Source organism: Cryptomeria japonica, chromosome 5 (genome assembly GCF_030272615.1).
Source record: "Cryptomeria japonica chromosome 5, Sugi_1.0, whole genome shotgun sequence".
In the NCBI taxonomy this organism is placed as follows: domain Eukaryota; kingdom Viridiplantae; phylum Streptophyta; class Pinopsida; order Cupressales; family Cupressaceae; genus Cryptomeria; species Cryptomeria japonica.
Window position 1 is genome coordinate 93,471,413 of NC_081409.1, and position 19,498 is coordinate 93,490,910.

The window sequence follows — 19,498 nt, forward strand, 5'->3', positions numbered from 1 at the left end:
TTTCAGATCTAGCTAATGAAATTGGTGCAGCTTGTCTTGAAAGCAAAATCATTTTGTTGAAGGCCCCTATTTTCACAAAGTCTTTTGGATTTAAAATTTACCTAACTTGTGTGCTTGCAGGAAGGGGTGATTATTTGAAACAATCCAAACTACTAACAACTCTTTGTTGCAGGTCCTTGGCAAGGGTTTTTGGATTTTTATTGTGTGTCTTGTTTTCATAGACTAGCAAACACTTCAATTGGTGCACTAAAATTGAATCATTGTCTTTTGTGTCTTGAGCAATAGGCTCTTTTTGTTTAATCTTTAGAGGGCCTGTCTTCCTGTGTGGTCATTAGGACTACTAGTGAGAAGAGAATGACCCAAGTGGTAGCAAAAGAAAAGCCATCTTCTTCTAAACCACTATAAATAACTGTATTCATGGTGAAAACTATGAATAACGTGTGCTGATTAGTTCATACCGACACTATGTCTCCCCATAAACCCGTTTGATCAAATTTATTTGATCATTTGTAGGGTGTAACCCCTACCGACTGGGAGCCTTCTGTATTTACAGAGCTGAAAGTGTTGCATGTATGGCCACACAAGTGGATGCCCTTACTAGCACCTTTTTGTTTTAGAAGTCCAAATCGTTCTAGTTGTTGAGGTAGGAGGTCGGACATCTGGTAGCGGTCAACACACATACAGTTCTTAGTAGAGATACAAAGTTTGCCACGAGGAGTTTTCATGGGGACTGATGCTTGGATGACCCGAGAAGTGAGTGTCGAGGATGGAGCCAGTGAGGTCAAGCATCTAAGTATCCACTCTGAATAGCGTAGCCTCGAGGGTAAAACCCCATGTGGGATCAACAACTATTGTCTTGGCCAACCATAAGAATTGTGCTTGACTTATTTTAAACATTCAAAACATTCAAGACCAAATAGCAAAACATTGTGTCTTTTATGTCTTCAAGTGTATGCAAAATATGTTTACATCAAACAACACACTTTTCTTGGAGTCATTTTGAGTCTAGACACTTGCAAACATTGGGTCTTCATCAACACTGTGTCCTCTTGTCACGAAAAACAATCAAACAGTCAAATTTGGTCACAACAAAATGACTTCACAGATTGGAAAAAATTGCACAAATTTTGTAGAAACGTGTCTGTGTCTGACATAATAGCGTCTGTGTTGTATAACCACGTCTGTGAAGGGCAAAAACGCATCTGTGTTTCCAGAATAAACATTGCAATTTGCACAAAAATCTCAGAAACGCGTCTGTGTCTGATAGAACCATGTCTGTGTCAGGAAATTGCATCTGTGAAGTATACAGGCACGTCTATGATCAGAATTGAAAAAAAAAAAAAAACTGTTACAGTCCAGCAAACAAACACAGTCAATTTTGGAATTTTTGAGTTTCCTAGGTCATTTCTCCAGAGTTTCATTTAGTGTTCAACCTGTCTTTGGGTCTCACAAAGTCCATCATTGCTTTACATCTCACATTACATTCACATTTGTCTAAACTTGAGTCAAAAGGTCACTTGCTTGTCCTCACTATACTTTGTCAACACACTACATACAACAACATTTTGCTAAGTGGTCCCTCATCAAGGTCTATCACCTTTGGGTCTCATTTGGTCTTACTTAGAGTCAAGGTCAACTTACCTCATCAAGAGAAACTATCCTCTCTTTGGAAGTCACACCTACTCTACTACATACATACTTGGTCTTACACTTTGGACATTGCAAGTACACCTCAGATTCATTTACATTCCATCCAACTCTTGGTCTTCCATACTTTTTCCATTTTTCATCTAGTCTCACACATCTCGGTCAATACCTAGTTCATGGTTGAAACCCATCTTCAAAAATCTAGGAGAGAAAATAAAGAGGCTCAAGAGTTCGCAAACATGAGTTCTTATGAGTATGACAATGATATCTTTTTCAATTCTGATCATACTACATTACCTGACATGGATGCCTATATAAACATTCCAAATGTTGAGAACATGGACACTAAAAACAACAATGATACACACAATGACAATATGGACAACTTCTCCGTACATTCGACAGATGTGGAAGAATCCATTATGGATCCCCGTTTCAATCGATTGATTGAGGAAATAATGAGGAGGGATAGACAATACTTCTTACAAATGATGGCACAAAGTGGAGCCAAGATACCTCATGATTTTGACATGTCTCAAATAATGGAAAATCGACCTTTGCAACAACCTCACTCAAACTTGGATCAAAGGAGACCTAATAGTGGAGGCAATAGAGGACCACATATGGTACTTGAATCACCATCATCTTTGTTTCAAAAACCAGAGGTCCCACATACACATGGTCAAGCATATGATACTCACATTCGCAGACCATTATGGAAGTCTTATACAGAGAAATATGCTCAATCACATATCAATGCTAAGGATCAACCACCAAAGCAATTGGATATTCAAAGGCATGCGCAAAATTTGGACACAAGGAAACCCCGTGTCAGATTTGGGGGTAACACATTAGAACATGACATGCCTGTAGAGTATGGTATACATGGACAAAATAGATAGTGTTCCTCAACATGAATCTTTACCAAGTGGTCCATATATGCAGCATCACTATAGACCTCCTCCATATGAACATGTGTATGATCAATATCATCCATATATGCAACATGCTCCTCCTCCAATTGGTGCCTCAAGCATGGGGTATGGTCCAAGAAGTCGATCTCCACCTAAGAGCAATTTGGAGCAACAAATCAGGGACTTACAAAAGAAAATGGAGGACATAAATACACCGAAGCCAACATACACAATGAGAGACATATGTCCTTATCCATTTGACAAGAGCATTCCCATGCCTCCATTTCCTACACACTTTGTGACGCCTAAGTTTGATAAGTACAGAAGCAAAGGGGATCCTAAGGCACACATAAGACAGTTTTTCACAGCTTGCATTGAGGTAGTAGCAAAAGAGACATATTTGATGAGATTATTCCCACAAAGTTTAGGTGATCAAGCTATGGAATGGTTCTCCCAACTTCCACCTGGCATTAAGTCATGGGGTGACTTAGCAGAGACATTTATCCAACATTTCTCCTACAACAAAGAGACAGACATATCAGTCACTACTTTGTGCAACACCAAGCAAAGGGATGGAGAATCTTTTTCATCATTTTTACAAAGATGGAGAAATCTAGCCAGCAGATGCTCTTGTGAAATTCCACAAAAACAAATGGTAGAGATGTTCACCCAAAATGTTAACAAAGACATTGGATATGATCTAAGGAAAGCTTGTTTGTCTACCTTCAAGGACGTCATTGAAAAGGGCTTAGCAACAAAGAAGGTCCTAATTGAACAAGGAGTCATTAAGATATTCAAGGAAAACAAAGATGACTTTAAAGGAAAAGACAAGCCAAGATTTTGGAATAAAAACAAGAACACAGTCAATGATGGTGTTGTTGATGCCAACACAGTGCGACCCAAATTCATTTTTTTGGGATCAAGTTCTACAAACAATCAAGTGAATACTCAAACAACTTCCAGATCATGAAGGAAGTACACTCCATTGGGAGAACCACCTGAGTCAGTTTTCAAGAAGCTTGTGGTGAACAAGGTAATCACAATTCCAGATTTTCCTCCATATGAACCAAAGGTTAAACCAAATTGGTGGAATGATGATGAGTATTGTGAATTTCATAAGAGCAAGGGTCATAAGATAGGAAATTGTCATCGACTGAAGAACATCATACAAGATCTCATTGATAGAGGTGACATTGAGATTGAGGGACACTCATCCAATCAAGAACATGAGATGTTTAAGGAACCATTCCCAAAACATGACAAAGGAAAAGATAAAGCCACGGATGATCAATTCCCACTATCTCCTAAGACATTCAGTCAACATGAACAATCTAAAAATAATTTGCAATGCCAAGGAATTGGGTGTAAACCACCTAGTATTGTGGCTACTAAGTCTGAATGCAAATCTCCTCTAGTGGTGCAAGCACCTCTTGATATCATTAGTCCTAAGAGTGGTTCCAATGAAGAATCTTTTGAGCGTATCACCAACCCTCTTGATAACTCTTATAGCCTTACCATTTCATCCACTCATTCCATTTCCACTCCACTTCCAGACTTGGATCAACAAGAATTACAAAAGCCCTTACAAACTGGGGATGAAAAATCAAGCTATGAACAGAAAAAACTAAAAGTCAAAACTAAAGAAAAGTCCTTTAGTCCAAATCAAAATCAAAAGCTATTGGACTCCACAAAAATCAAGGTCAAAGATAAAATTCCTATGAAGCAAAAAGAACAAGAGTTGATCTCCCCTAATATCAAAATAACTAGGGGCAAAAGTTCTAAAATTTCAAGTCAAAAAGAATACTTGTTGATCCTAAGTCTCCATCATGTCATCATACTTTCACTTCTTTTCACAATCATAAGCCTTCATCACTCATCCACTTGTTCTGCACATCCTTTCCCTTCTGGTGATACATCATGGACCTTTAATGGAGCTTCCTTGAAGGACTTTGTTATCAGGGATGCCCAAACTTCTTTAGGTGACATGCATACGGGCTTGTGTAGTCCACACACTAGTAATTCTATCTCAATTCCTTCATCAAGGAAGATAGTCACTCGAGCTACACATCATTCAATCAAGGAACGTTGCAGCTACAATCATAAAGTCAAGCCTCACACATTTGAGGTAGGTGACTTGGTTCTCAGAGAAAATCCTAAAACTCAACAAGACAGAGAGAAGAAGGGCAAGTTCGAACCAAATTGGCTTGGTCCTTACATCATTACAGCAGCATATGGATCTGGGGCATATCAGCTCTCAACTATAGAAGGTGAACCTTTGGAGGATCCTATCAACAACATGCACCTTCGCAAGTTCTACACATAGCTCTTTGGAATATCCTAATTCAAAAAATACAAAAAAAATCAAAAATTTCAAAAATACAAAAAAAAATCAAAATTTTCAAAAATACAAAAAAAAAAAAAATTCAAAAATACAAAAAAACATTATAAAACAAAAAAAATCATTACTTGGTGAAAACCTGGCAAACAGGCACCTTGTGACACAAAAAGCATTGAAAAATCGAAAAAAGTAAAGAGAAATAATTTTGTCCAACGGTGAAAACCACTTCAGTGGCGCCCTGGGAAAGTATCATGGTGAAAACTGGGTCACCAGCGCCATGCGTAGAGACATTGCTCCTCCCTCCTTCAGGATTCACTTTCATCCTTTCACTTTGCACACACTCACAACCTATTCATTCATAATAAACTTACCCATTCCCATCATGGCTTGTTATTGATCTACCCAAGATTGGTTAGCCATTCATAATAAACCTCCCTTTTCACCTCCCTTTCCATCCATAATAAATCAAATCCTATATGTGGCTAAGGAAAATCCTACGTCTAGTGATGGGTGTGGAATTGAGAACATCACATGTTTCAAGGAGTATAGTTTCTTCCAGGTTCCTTCAGTCTATCCGCACACAATCCGCAATAAAGCAACATAGATCCACAATAAAGTTTCATCTTCTCCACAATAAAGTATCAGTTTCATGGATTCAGTCAGTTTCAGTTGAGACATAGCAGCAACAATGGGCTTCAACAAATCAAATCTTTCAACAAACTTAGACAACATTATGGTTCAGTGTTATCTATCCTTCTTGTGAAAGTAAACGTTGTGACCACAATCAAATAAGACTTATACAAGTGACAAGAGACACTAAACTTGAGGACTACAGTGGATGTTGGTGTTGAGTCTTGGTTTTCTTTTGATTTTATCTTTTGGTGACATGTCTTTTAGCTTTTCCAGGATGTCTCTGACTAGAGATTCTATCTCCAGGATGTCTTTGACTAGAAAGGCGAGGATGGGGTATCGTCACCTATTTGTATTTGCTGTTTGTGGATTGTCTCTTAGTAATGCTATGACTTGTCCAAGGATATGATGACACTGTGAGTCTAGTATGAACTGGGGCATTCCTTGTTTGTGACTGTCTTATCTCCATGCAAACAGGTACAATGACTTTCTGGGTCGAACATATGCCTTGATTGTCATAACCTACTTGCCATAATAAAGCTCAATGATGATAATGCACAAGAAGCTCTTTCACTTTCATATCTCCTATCTTCCATCCCACGTTCTTGATTTATTTTCATCATCCTTTCTGAGTCTGTGTAGCCTGCTATCACATGACTGAGTATAATGACACGCCAAAAACATTTGCATTTCATGTAGTTGCACCTGCATTATCACATATTCAGCATTCCATACATAAATATAGATATCACAATTGCATCACATCCTGCACACAACACATGTTAGCACATTTTGCATTTTCATCATGTCAATAATCTTTTGCATCATCAATTTCATCTGCATTTCATACATTCACATTTGCATCATGCATACACATATAAAAATATAAAAGAACAAAAATATTGCATTTCATTATGTACATATTTGCATCCATATCATAACCATCACATAGAAACATACATCATGAAACATTTCATCACATAGGTACACATGCATATAGCTGCCGCAAAGAAGAATCATCTCATATATATAAAGTGTCATGATACAATGATGTCAAAATCATATGGCTACAATCACCCGAAGGTGTCTACATCATCATACAAAAATGATACAATATTGATACATAGGGAGCCCTCTACAGCTATGATGAACTCCCTCCCTCGGAGCCGCCTAGCCTTGATGGAATCTGAGCCCCCGAAGGACCCACCCCAGGATCATCCCTCCTGTCCCCTCTATCTGGTGGTGGTGGGGGACCCACAACCCCACCACTAGACGCCTGTCTCCTCCGGCTCTCTCCCATAGCTGTCGTTGTTCGCGATGGTCTATGGAAGCTCCTCGCCCGCTGATCGGCTGGGACTGCACCATAATAGAGATCCCGCCAATAGGCAATCTCCTCCCCTGCCCATAGGACATAGGCATATCCAGCCCCTATGTCCTCTGCCACCTACCTCCCAGCCCTCAGTGTTGTTTCAGCCTCTGTGTAGCACTGAATGGCCTAATCCCGCTCCCGCTCAGTATCTCTGAGCCGCCTCTTGAGCCTATCCCTCTCCCTCTCCAAGTCCTGGATCTCATCTACCTATCCCTGGCAGATCTCCCTCAGCTCCGTCAGCTCATCCTCCTCTACCTCAACCCCCTGTGGCTCCCCCTGTATGGGTGCCTGCCCTTGTGCCTGTGCCTATACTGGTGCCTGTCCCTATATCTGTCCCTGTACCTGTCCCTGTACCTGCACCTATCTGGGACCCTGTGCTGCTGACACTTGTAGCGGTAATCCACCATGACCCCTCACTACCCAAGCCTAGTTGTCCTCTCCACCCTCCCTCTACGGTGCCACCCTCCTCTCTCCAACTACCCCCCTCCTCCTCCGTCGGCCTCTACCCCCATCATCTCCATCATCATCCCCATCCCCACCACCATCTCCACCTAGTAGCTCTCCTCGATTCGTCAGGCGTGGGAATGGATGCTCGACCCAGTATGTTGTGTACTCAGCATCCATGCCGACATCCTCGATCTCTAGCCACATGTCCTAGGGTAGGGGCATCATCTCTACTAGCTGTGTAACAGCCTGATCATATGCTAATAAGGGCCCAAACTGTGCCTGATCCCTGACAGTCCGTGCATACATGCCTGAACCCCGTGGCATCTGCTGGATCCTGTCGAACTGCCTGCCCACCTTGTCCACTAGCTACCTCTCCAGTACATAGGGTGTCCGCCCAATCAAATACCTGCTCTGGAAGGTGTAGGGTAGCTCTAACGCATCATCCTCCCACTGCTCACATCCCAGGTATGGCCTCCATATAACCATATCAATGTCATCAATCACCCGCCGCCAGTGCTCTAACCTGCCAATCCATGGCTACGAAGTGATCATGTCATACAAGTGTACGAAACTACGTCTGTGACCTCTGCCCCTGAAATGTATCGGTCTCGTCACTGGCAGATGCTCATAGGCCCACACCTGTAACAATGTGACCCTGCAGCCTAATCCCACTGACCCATGGTACACAAACTGATGCAACTTGTAATAGAGGTGTGCCAGCACACACGGTCCCCAGGCATATATGGTGTGTTGTGTCACCAGTGTCTCCAATGCACCTCCCCAGCCCACAGCCAACCCTCGTGTCGCTCTATCAGGACACAAGAACCCACTGATCACTCCTCCTATCACTGCTGGCAGCGCTAATCCTGTAACTGTCATGGTGTCCCAAGCCACATGCCCTACCCTCATCTCCAGTCTTGGGTCCCGAAACACTCATCTCAGGGCCTCCCTGTCTCCATCTCGATCATAGGGAATCAGCTCCCCATCGATCAGTATCCTCAAAATCTTGTATACATCCTTGAGGGTGACTGTCATCTCCCCCATCGGGAAATGAAAGGTGCAAGTCTCGGAGTACCACCTCTCCGCCAGTGCAGTCAACAGTCCCATGTTCGCCCGAAACTCAAGCACATACAGAATATGTCTCAGACCCATAGCCTCAATAGCCGCTCGGTCCTTGAAGGTCAACTCAGGTCACAATCTCTGCGTCGATGGGAATCTCTCCCGTGACTCCAGCATAGGCAAATACTCCTGCAGTCAAGCAAATCAATCATGTCAGTCATAGTGGCATTCACTGTTCATAACAAAATGCTACTTTTTATCTAAGTGCTTATGGCATTATATCCTAGTGACACTCATTGTTCATCACAAAGTGTTTCTTCTATCCTAGTGGTACTCCCTGTTCATCACAAAGTACTACGTGTTTGGCACTCCCTGTTCATCACAAAGTGCTACTCACATTTGCACTCACTGTTCATCACAAAGTGTTGCTCATATTTTAGTACTCCCTGTTCATCACAAAGTACTATATCTTGGTACTCACTGTTCATCACAAAGTGCCTTGATCTATCTTATCCTAGGGCTTCTGCTTGAGTGAATCCTCTTGAGAAGTTTCCTAATTGGCAATGTATGTTCTATCATAGAATTGTCAATCCTAGCCCTATTTGCAATCCTAGTCTTCCTTAGAGCACCTGCTTGAGTGTATCCTCTCAGCAGCTTATCCAATCGATAGCATATGTTCATCACAGAACTGTCGATTTGACCTAGAAGACACAAATTCACATTTTTGGACACAAACGTGCTTTCATGACATAAATGCTCTTTTAGACCGCATAAACGCGCCTGGACGTTTTTGACATTTTTTGGACCCTAACCTAGAGCGCATTTATTACCCTATCTAGCATGCATTAATGATAACAATAATTGCAACAAAGTACGAGGAGGTTTTGTGGTACTTACCGGCTCTCCTGCCTCTGCTGGTCTCTAGAATCGGCGAACGCGGTCGAATCTGTGAACCATTGCCATTGCTGCTGAATGCTACTGCTCTATCTCGCTCTGCACTCTGATCTCTTGGATGTGTAGATGACAATGAGGATGTATTTCCCTCGTGGTCTATCTTATAGACTTCCCTAGCCCTCGTTTCCTGAGTCAGTCTTCATTATCGCTGCTGACTGCTGCTGCTCTATCTCGCTCTACACTCTGATCTCTTGGATGTGTAGATGACAATGAGGATGTATTTCCCTCATGGTCTATCTTATAGACTACCCTAGCCCTTGTTTCCCGAGTCAGTTTTCATTATCGCTGCTGACTGTTGCTGCTCTATCTCGCTCTGCACTCTGATCTCTTGGATGTGTAGATGACAATGAGGATGTATTTCCCTCGTGGTCTATCTTATAGACTTCCCTAGTCCTCGTTTCCCAAGTCAGTCTTCATTATCGCTTCCTTCATTATCAAGCCCTGGCTAATCAATCATTCTAATCAATCATCCTAACTACCCAACTACTTGATCAATTTGGCTACTTGGCATATGTGGTCCTACTTGCAACCACATTCCGTTCTTTGTTGAGCTCTTGTGCACATAAAATCTGAGAGCAAATATAGCAAGCAAGATCAATGGAGATAGGAAGAATGGAGATCAAAACCCTATTGGACATGTGATGGTATAATCTTTGTGATTTCATTTGATTTTCATTGTCTTAGGTAATCTTCATATGTTATGGTGGATCTTTGTTGTTGTTAGGCTAGGGTTTTGTGGTTGAATTCATTTAGCCTTTCAATATCATTATTATTGTTATCCATTTTCACCATAAACAGGCTCAACAAGAGGAGTATGCTATCTCAAAGCCTTATTGTTGGATTGGGGTGGTCGCCCTTGACTAAAACATTATTGGGAGGCCTTTGATATTAATTTTGATTATTTTGATGAGTATTGAATTGGCGATCAGTGGTGGTGCACTTTGGAGGAGTGACCATGGTCTGAACCTGCTTTGCATTAGTAACACCATCATTGACTATGTTCTTGTTCTTAGACCAAAATTTTGGTTTGTCATTATTATATAAGAGGAGGAATTATGACTTGATTTTTTATAATTCTTTAGGGCAACTTCCTCTAACAAGACCTGTTCAAGGGCTAGGCCCTTGTCAGTCAACTTATGAAAAGACTTTATGCACTGAGATGTCAAGGGTTTTGATAGTTCGGGTACCAGATTTTTTTGAAATAATTCAATTTGATGTTGTTCTAGCATATCCCACTAGAATTTCTTGATAAGGTATTGCCACCTCTACAAGAAGTTAGCGAAGGTTTCTTTGGGCCTCTATTTCATTTTACAAAGGTCCATCATAGAAACATCATTAACAATGTTATAAGCATAATGGGCCACAAACTTTTCTGCTAAGTCTGGGAAGGAGGTGATAGAACCTCGGGGAAAGGATGAGAACCATGCAAGAGCATCTCTCATGATAATCTTGGGGAAGAGCCTATGAAGATATATATCACTATAGGAGACTTCTTGGCATAAGATATGAAACTCACAGACATGGTCTCGAGGGTTCCTGTGACCCTCATACTTTGTGAACTTAGGCATCTCAAACCCTGGTGGGTAAGGTGCGACTGATATTGACGGATCGTAAGAACAAGGACAAAACTCCTCAAATGAATAATGTTTTCTCTTGTTAGTCCCTTCCTTCATGTTTTTGATGATGTTTTTCATGTCCTGGATTTCTTTGATGATATCTTGTTGCAAATTGTGGACATGATGGATTGTGTTTTCCCCTAGTATCGAATGAGTCATGGAAGGTGTACCACCACCACTAATATATTGATATGATGAAGAAGAGAGGATGTGAGAGGTGATGACTGGTATAATGGGGACTTGAGTGACAATTGGTTGCGATGCACAAATTGTTATGACAGGAGGAAGCGAAGCATGGATGAAATTAGTGGCATTGTTGAGAGGAATGGAGGAATGTGGAATAGAAACATGTGGTCGGGTGGAAGAAGATGGCATATAAGAATGTTGGAGAATAGACGTGATCAGATTGGATATTGGCATGGATGTTAAGAAGGAAGAAGGTGGGATGGAGACCACAAGGACAGATGCTCTAAGTGCTATTAATTAGGGTTGGATGATAGGCAGGGATGAGATTGATTGGGGTTGAAGGATAGGTGTGATGATGTGGGTAGGATCAAAGTCACCTTGCGATTGTTGATCAAGAATGGATCTATAAAAATCAGGGGGAAGACGAGCTCCATTTTTAATAAGAGTATTTAGAAGACCACTAGGATTATGTCGGATGAATGTCTCCACCATTTCTTGATTGTATCAATGTTCAAGGAACATTCACACTTCTGGGGAGAGGTCATCTTGCTCAACCATGTTAGGGCCCCCTTGTGATTGTGGATCTTGGGTTTAGGATCTTATTTTAGGATCTTGGTATAGGAAACTAATGTCTGACATGCCATATTGTTGTTCAGCCATATTTTTCTTTTGGGACCGAGTTGTGACCATAAAAGAATAACCTTAGAAAGATTGATTGGAAGAAAAAGGCTTGATGAAAGGACTTAGCAAAAATATTGGATTTTGATGAAATTGGATAGATTGATTGATGGGGTCCTTGGATTAGGACACGAGTTTGATTAAGATTGCACCTTAGTCCTTGGATGAGGATCTTAGGTGGGAGATGTTGACGAAATCACAAGCAAGGTAACAACCGAGTTGGGTAAAATTTAAACCTTAGGATAATGATCAAAGTCTCTTTTCTACTAAGGATTGACTAATGATTCAAAGAAAAATAAAGATGTAGGATAAGAGTCTTGATTGCTCAAAGGATGAGGCAAAGGTACTTGGGGGAGATTCTTTCCCAAGTACAAAGGCCAAATGATAAATTGATTAAAGATGAGATCTAAATATAACTTCACAAGGCATAAAAATTTAGCATGAGGTTGATTTGATTAAAGGATGATTGATTAAGGTGATTGATTGAGGATTGACAAAGATGATTGATTAAAGATTGATTGATGTGCTAAGTCCTTAAAAAAGGTTGATGATGAATTATCAAAGAAGGGTGATAGTGATGATTAGAAGAATCAGATGACTAGATTATCCTTGGAATGAAAATAACTCAATAAGTGATAGGTTTGGATGGCAAATTGTATGAAGGTATGCGACCACCCCAATTTTGATGATAGTTGGTATTAAAAGACAAACTAGATCCTTGATGTAAAGCTTGGACTCTTAGTTCATCACTAGCATCAAACTCATTGCTATAACTGTGAATATAATTGTGAAATCAATGCAAAAAGGTCCTATGCTTGAGCAAGAGTTTGCGGTTGGTATACCAAAACTTCTAGTGTCTAATGAGTTGTTCTTATGTGAGCTTATTCTTCTTGATTGGATGATGGATTGACTTCTTAGGATACTTGTACAACTTAGGCTTATGAAATATTATGCGAGCGGATTTTCAACATAATTTGACTTGTTGGAAAATTTGGACTTGGGGGTGACTTGGACTTAACTAAGATTGGTTAAAAATTGGACTAGGACATGACTTGGGTATGACTAAGACATGACGTAAGGATGACTAGGGGACTATGACTTAGACTAGACTTGACTTGGATTATAATGTGACAAAAGGTGACTTAGAATTGGACTATGATGATTAGGATGTTGACTTGGATACACTAATTCTACTCTTGCCAAGAAGACATAGAAAACACATTAACCATGGACTCAAATAGAGACATCAAGCACAACATGCTATCCTAGGAAGCTGGTTGAGGAGGAAAACCTTTGCTTGCTGACTCGGGTACATACCTAATAGCTAATTAGGATATGACCATTGAGTCTCATGCAATGGATTCTCAATACCATATTAGCCAACTTCAAATGCTAATGGGGGCACGATATGGCAAGTCTCTTGGAGGAGTTACTATCTCCCTTGCACAAAGATTATCCACTTTTCGAACGTGAACCAGGTGGCCTCTAATCCTAGATCTCTTAGTAAGGGTTTCCATTCGAAGACTACCATTTGTAGTCATTCAAGTGCAATTGAGGCCTATAGCCCTACAAATTACCAAGAAAAATGTAGTCACGCAAGCGTGATTGAGACCTAAAGGCCCTACAAAATGCCCAATATGAGAGTAAACTCTCAAATAGATATGTCCTCTGATATTTTCATCCCAAGAGGCCTGTTTATTATAGTGAGTTGGAATGCTTGGGTTTTAGCCGTACTCACTTGGGTCGTTCCCCTCTCACCAACACTTGTGCGAGTGTACTAGGCAAATCGGGAGGGCATGTCTACTAAGGGTAAAGAGCATGCAAACAAACTAGAAAAGTTTCAAGGGCCTAGATTTCTAATTGTCTATATAGACAAAAGAATACTCTCCTACCTCTACACTTTCCTCAAACACATAACTCACATAGTTCTTTTACCCAATGATATTTAAGTGCCTAAGAAAATAATTAAAAAGACACAATGTTTGTTTGTATCTCATTAGGCAACATACAAAAATAATGAATTAGTAGTCTTATGGTTTGAGCAATGAATTATTTGACAAGCGGAGTCTTGGACCAACATTCTGCAAAAAAAAATAGGTTAGTTGTCTCGGGTTATGCCTTGGACTAATCGGGTAAACCTGCAAAAACTCAAAAAATCTGATCAATAGATAAAATTTTGTAGAAGCAGTGCTCGCATTGTTCTGCAGACAACCGCACTGAAGCACTTGTGTAGGCGCGGAAACACCTACGTACGCGTTGCAGAGGGGTCTGAAAAACATAAAATTGAAAATGCAGAGAAATATTAAAAAATTACTAAAAAAAGAGGTTATACCTGCAAGTAGTCGCACTTTTCTATTGTCAGTCACGTTGAAGCACATGCGCTCGTGCCAAGAAATAGAAAATGGTTAGCAACTAACAAAAACTTGAAAATTCAAAATTTTGAAAATAAACGGTATTCTAATAGAGCACTCGTGCTATTCATAGGGCGCTCACACTAGAGCAGCGTTTCTAAAAAAAAAAGCTAGATTGAAAAGATTAATTAATTTTTTTTATTTTTAAGCTTTTTCCTTTTTATGTGTGTTTTTAGTGACTGGTTATATGATAGAAAACAGAATGTGCAAAATCAAAAATATGAAAGTGCATGGAATAATGCTATAGGCGGACATGTTGTTCTTGCAACGTTCTCGCTAATCAGCAGACCTGCAGAAAAGGCAAGTTAGGAAAATTTTAATTTTAATTGTGTGTGCACACACAACAAAGATCCTATCACCCACGCTAAACCCGTATCGCTCACGTCGAATTTCAATCGCTCATGCTATTCTGACACCTACGACTAAAAACTCACAAAAACTTCAAGAAAATTGTTAAATTCAGGACATGGGTCCCACCGGACGTGCCAAAATGAAGCAAGGGAAAACTAGGATGAAGAAAAATGGTTAGTTTAAGCATAAATAAGCATGAAACATTGAAACAAACTTAATAAAACACCATTATACCTTCATAGTCCTCACTTGTTCCTCAGATTGAGCGTGATGAGGTTGGAATAGCGCCCTTCTCCAACTTGATTTGATTTTCTCTTTGATTAGCTATGATTAGCTTTCCAAATGTGCACAAGATGAGGATAAAATGGATGGATTGAGGATGTGATGTATATGCAAGATGAATGGCTAAGTGATGGATGAGGGAAAAATTGACTATCGTTTGGGTGCTTGAATGATTGCTTGGGCTCAAATGGGAAGCATGGACTTACTTAATTTGGAGAGGGAAAATGCAGAAGTGGCATCTCCAATTTATAGAAGAAGGAGAGAGGAAATGGAGGGCTAGGATTAATCCAAGATGAAGGACCAAGATTGCATGTGAGCCCACACATGGATCAAGAGAAGTTGACAAGACAAGTGTGGAGTCCAAGAGATATGCCATAAAGGTATTTCTTGTCTCCACTATGAGATTTTGCCAAGATCTAGAGGCAATGGAAAGCACAAATAAGAGAGAAAAATATATATGATAGCAATAAACTGTATTCTATCAAGATGAAAAATATGATCAACTGGATCGTTACAAGATGTTCAATGATTGTCCGTACAAACAATGTAGATGAGCCTGCTTATATAGGCAAGGCTTATGGATATGTGAGCACACAAACATGACATGTGGCTTAATAAGAAACAAGGGTAGGTAGGAAATAGGTGTGGGTAGGTAGAAGAAACAATATAATATTCCACATGAGGTGGATCACCCACCGAATGTGGAATTATCACTCCATAATAAGTGGATATGATAGAGTAGTAACAAGATCAACACCTTAAAAGGTGGAAATTCTCTTGCACACACTATCCCAATGTGGCACAAACACCCAAGTATCTCATACCCAAACTACTATTAAATGCATGTACCTAAGTAAACTTAAGTAAGGTGTAATAATATCCATGATGAATAATTATTTACACCAACATCCACACTCCTCAAGGTTCATTGAGAAGGCTTCCAAATGCAGCTAGGGAAGACAAAAGGAATAAAAATATTCCTTGGATGATGAGAAGGAGGAATTAAAAATTCCCTAAAAAGAGGAGCATGAGGATTGGAGGAATAAAGAGGAATTAAAAATTCCTTGGGTGAAGGGATACCTAGAGGAATGTGAGATTTTTTAAAATCTCACATTAACCTATGAAAAGAGCATTTAAGGAAGATAGCTGGATGGGGGGATGCAAAGAGAGATGTGAAGAGATCTTTTAAGGAAAGTGGTTGAGTGAGGGGACAAGGAGTTGGCTTTGTGTCTAATCATGAGTATTAGCCACTAGCAACTCATTAGAAGAGAGATTAGAAGAGTGATTAGGTGAGATTAGGGCAAGTGGTATTTGTAGGAGGATTTGACTAGGAGATAGAATGAGTAGAGGCAATTAAAAATTAGAGGAATAATGGTAAGTGGGATTAGGAGGGTTTCTAAAGGAATTGATTAGATTAATGATGGATGAGGAAAAGGTGATTTGTAGGAATCACTAGGGTTAATTAATTAATTAAGATTAATTAATTAAAAGGGGAATTTAGAAGAATTAATTTTGGATACCTTAGAAGCACAAAGGCAAATTGATTATGTGGTGGAAGAATTTTAGAAAAAAACACAAGTTTGTAAAAGAGATGAATCACACTATTATTTGTCTCATTCCCAAAAAGTTGGATTGTGAATCCATGTCTGATTATCAGCCAATATCACTTTGCAACACCATCTACAAGATAATCTTCAAGGCAATGGCTGAAAGATTGAAGATACTGCTCCCAAAGTTAGTCTCTGAAATTCAGAATGGATTTACACCGGGTAGGGAAATTGCGAACAACATCATCCTGGTGTCAGAAGTCATTCATTCACTACACAAGGAAAAACTAAAAGGTCTGATTATTAAACTTGATGTGGCCAAAGCTTATGATAAAGTAATTTGGAGCTTTCTTTGCCAAGTTCTTGTCAAATTTGGTTTTCTAGGAAAATGGATTGAATGCATAAAATTCTGCATTAGCACTGTTAAGTTTTCAATACTTATACATGGAAGCTTAAGTGGATTCTTTGGAGCCACGAATGGCCTAAAAAAAGGGGATCCCTTGTATCCTTCATTGTTTGTTCTCATGGCAAAAGTGTTGGGGAGATTAATAAAAAAGAGGCACCACGAAGGCATTTGGAAAGGAACAAAGTCCACAAATAGTTTGAAGCAATTACACATTCCCAATTTGCTGATGACACCATCATATTCAGTGAGGCTTCCATCCGGGATGCTTCAGGCATTAGGAACACACTAGAGGAGTATACATCAGCCTCGGGACAAGTTATGAATAAGGAAAAATCCCAGCTGTTCTTCTTTAACACCAATAGGTAGGCCCAGGGTAGAATTGCACAACTCTTGGACATAAGCATTGCAGAGCTCCCGATCAAGTATTTAGGGGTCTGAGTTAACAAAGGGTACAGACAATCCCAAATTTGGGAAGATGTTATTAAATATTATCAATGTAAATCAAAACATTATAAAAATAGATGGTTGACTCAAGCCAGTAGAATTACCATGATCAAATCTGTTCTATCACCAATTCCAATATATAGCATGTCATGTTTCAAAATGTCGCTCGCTGCTAGAAAAAGTTTGAATAACTTATTGAAAAAATTTGTGTGGGATGGAGCTAAAGACAACAAGAGAATTCCACTTATCAATTGGGACACATTATGCCTTATTAAGGAAGATGGTGTAGCTGACCTTAAGAAAATGGAATTACAGAATTCTACTCTAGGTGCTAAGCTATCTTGGAAAATGTGTAAGGAACCTCAAAAATTGAGGTGCAGGTTGTTCCAAAAGAAGTATCTTGATTCAGAAGACACTAACAAAATTCTCACGATGGCAAATACTGAGAGAGGCTCGGCTACCTGGAACTTCTTATGGGATTGTAGGCATATTATCACAAATCACATCTCATGGCAAATTGGTAATGGCTACACTGTGTTGTTTTGGAGAGACTCTTGGGATGGGTTTCTAGCATTAACAGAAACATTTGAAGACAAGGGATGGGTTGACATGGTTGAAAATTGCATAGGAAAACATGTGTGCAATTACATGGAAGATCAAGGTGATCAAAATGGCTTGAGGAAATGGAAAAAAATCAACATTGGAAATCCCTCTTTATGTGAGCAGTTGTGGAAAGCAATAAAAGATAGGAAAATACCGGAGTCTGTGGAAGAAGATATCATAATTTTGTGTGCAGTGAAATCCAGGATGTATAGCTCCAAACTTGGATATGAAGTTCAAAGGCAAAGAGGCTCCATTAACACTTGGCCACATAAACTGTCCTGGAATCACAAAGTACTTCCAAAAGTCAGGGCTTTCTTGTGGATCACTCTTCATAATAGAATCCTAACGGGGGATACAATAAAAAATATTGGGATCTCGGGCCCCAATCGTTGTGTTATGTGTTGTGCAAAGGAAGAATCAACAAATCATCTACTATTTTGTTGCCCGGTGGCAGAATATTGTTGGAACTGGTTCCTTGAAAGAATAAATTGGGTGATAGCTAAAAATGAAAGACTAATTGACTTCATTCTTGCTTGGCCAAACAGACAAAAGACAAAATGGTGTGATTTATGGTTAAATGGACCATCCTTAATAGTATGGCACATCTGGAAGGAAAGGAACCGAAGAATTTTCAAAGAGGCATCATTGCCACAATTCATGCTTGTGGAAAAAATCAAAACTTCAATAGAGGAAGTATTAAATGGAAAGAAAATAAAAGGCAATCCTAAAGTATATACTAATTGGGATGCACTAATGGAGAAACGATGGGCTCTTAAAGAACCACAATTATATGTCCCTTTGATAAAGCATCTAGATAGAAAAGCAATCAGATGGAAGGCCCCTCCAATGGATTGGACAAAATTAAACTTCGACAGTGCCAGTAAGGGGAACCCGGGAGAATCCAATATAGAAGCCATAATCCGAGATGAGCAGGGCAATATCCTTCATGGGTTGTTTGGTGGCATTGGAGTTGCCACAAACAATGAACCTAAGATTTGTGCACTAGAGGTTGGACTCTGTCTTTGTATTAGGCAAGGACTCTCTCGAATCATAATAGTGGGTGACTCGCATATTATAATAAATGGGATCAGTTGGTCAATTTTACATAACTGGAAGCTTAATAAATGGGTACCAATGATAAACGAGCATCTAATAACAATTGAGAGCTACAAGATTGGGCATGTCTACAGAGAAGGCAATCAAGTGGTTGATTACCTTGCGAACCTTGGAGTTGGAGAAAATGATGACCCTATTTATTTTAGCCAAGCATCTGCTACGGAGGATATCAAAGGACAATGTATGAAGGACTACCAAAGATATCCACAACAGGGTATCGGGTAGCATGCCTACGTTTTTTGGATCTACCTGCCTATCGGGACATTGTGGTGGCACCATGGTAAACATTGGAGGAGTATGATAGTGAAAACTTGAATAGACAAAAATAAGCTCCTTGGCAGTAAAATCACATGGCCCCTTAACAACTCATCATGATACCTGGAAATATCCACCACAACGGTCATACTTCAATGAGAACAAAGATCCTACCAGTATATGGACAGGACATAATTAATGACTATCTCCAAATCGAGTCCTTATAAGAAGACCATCTCGGTGAA

At 39.9% G+C, this 19,498-nt stretch overlaps 1 protein-coding gene across 1 annotated transcript; it reads left to right on the forward strand.

Moving 5' to 3' along the window:
* Positions 1-17,438: 17,438 nt before the first annotated feature.
* LOC131051202 (uncharacterized) lies at positions 17,439-19,223 on the forward strand. Its single transcript, XM_057985607.1, has one exon. The coding sequence runs from the start codon at positions 17,439-17,441 to the stop codon at positions 19,221-19,223; it is 1,785 nt and encodes a 594-aa protein (XP_057841590.1).
* The last annotated feature ends 275 nt before the right edge of the window (positions 19,224-19,498 follow it).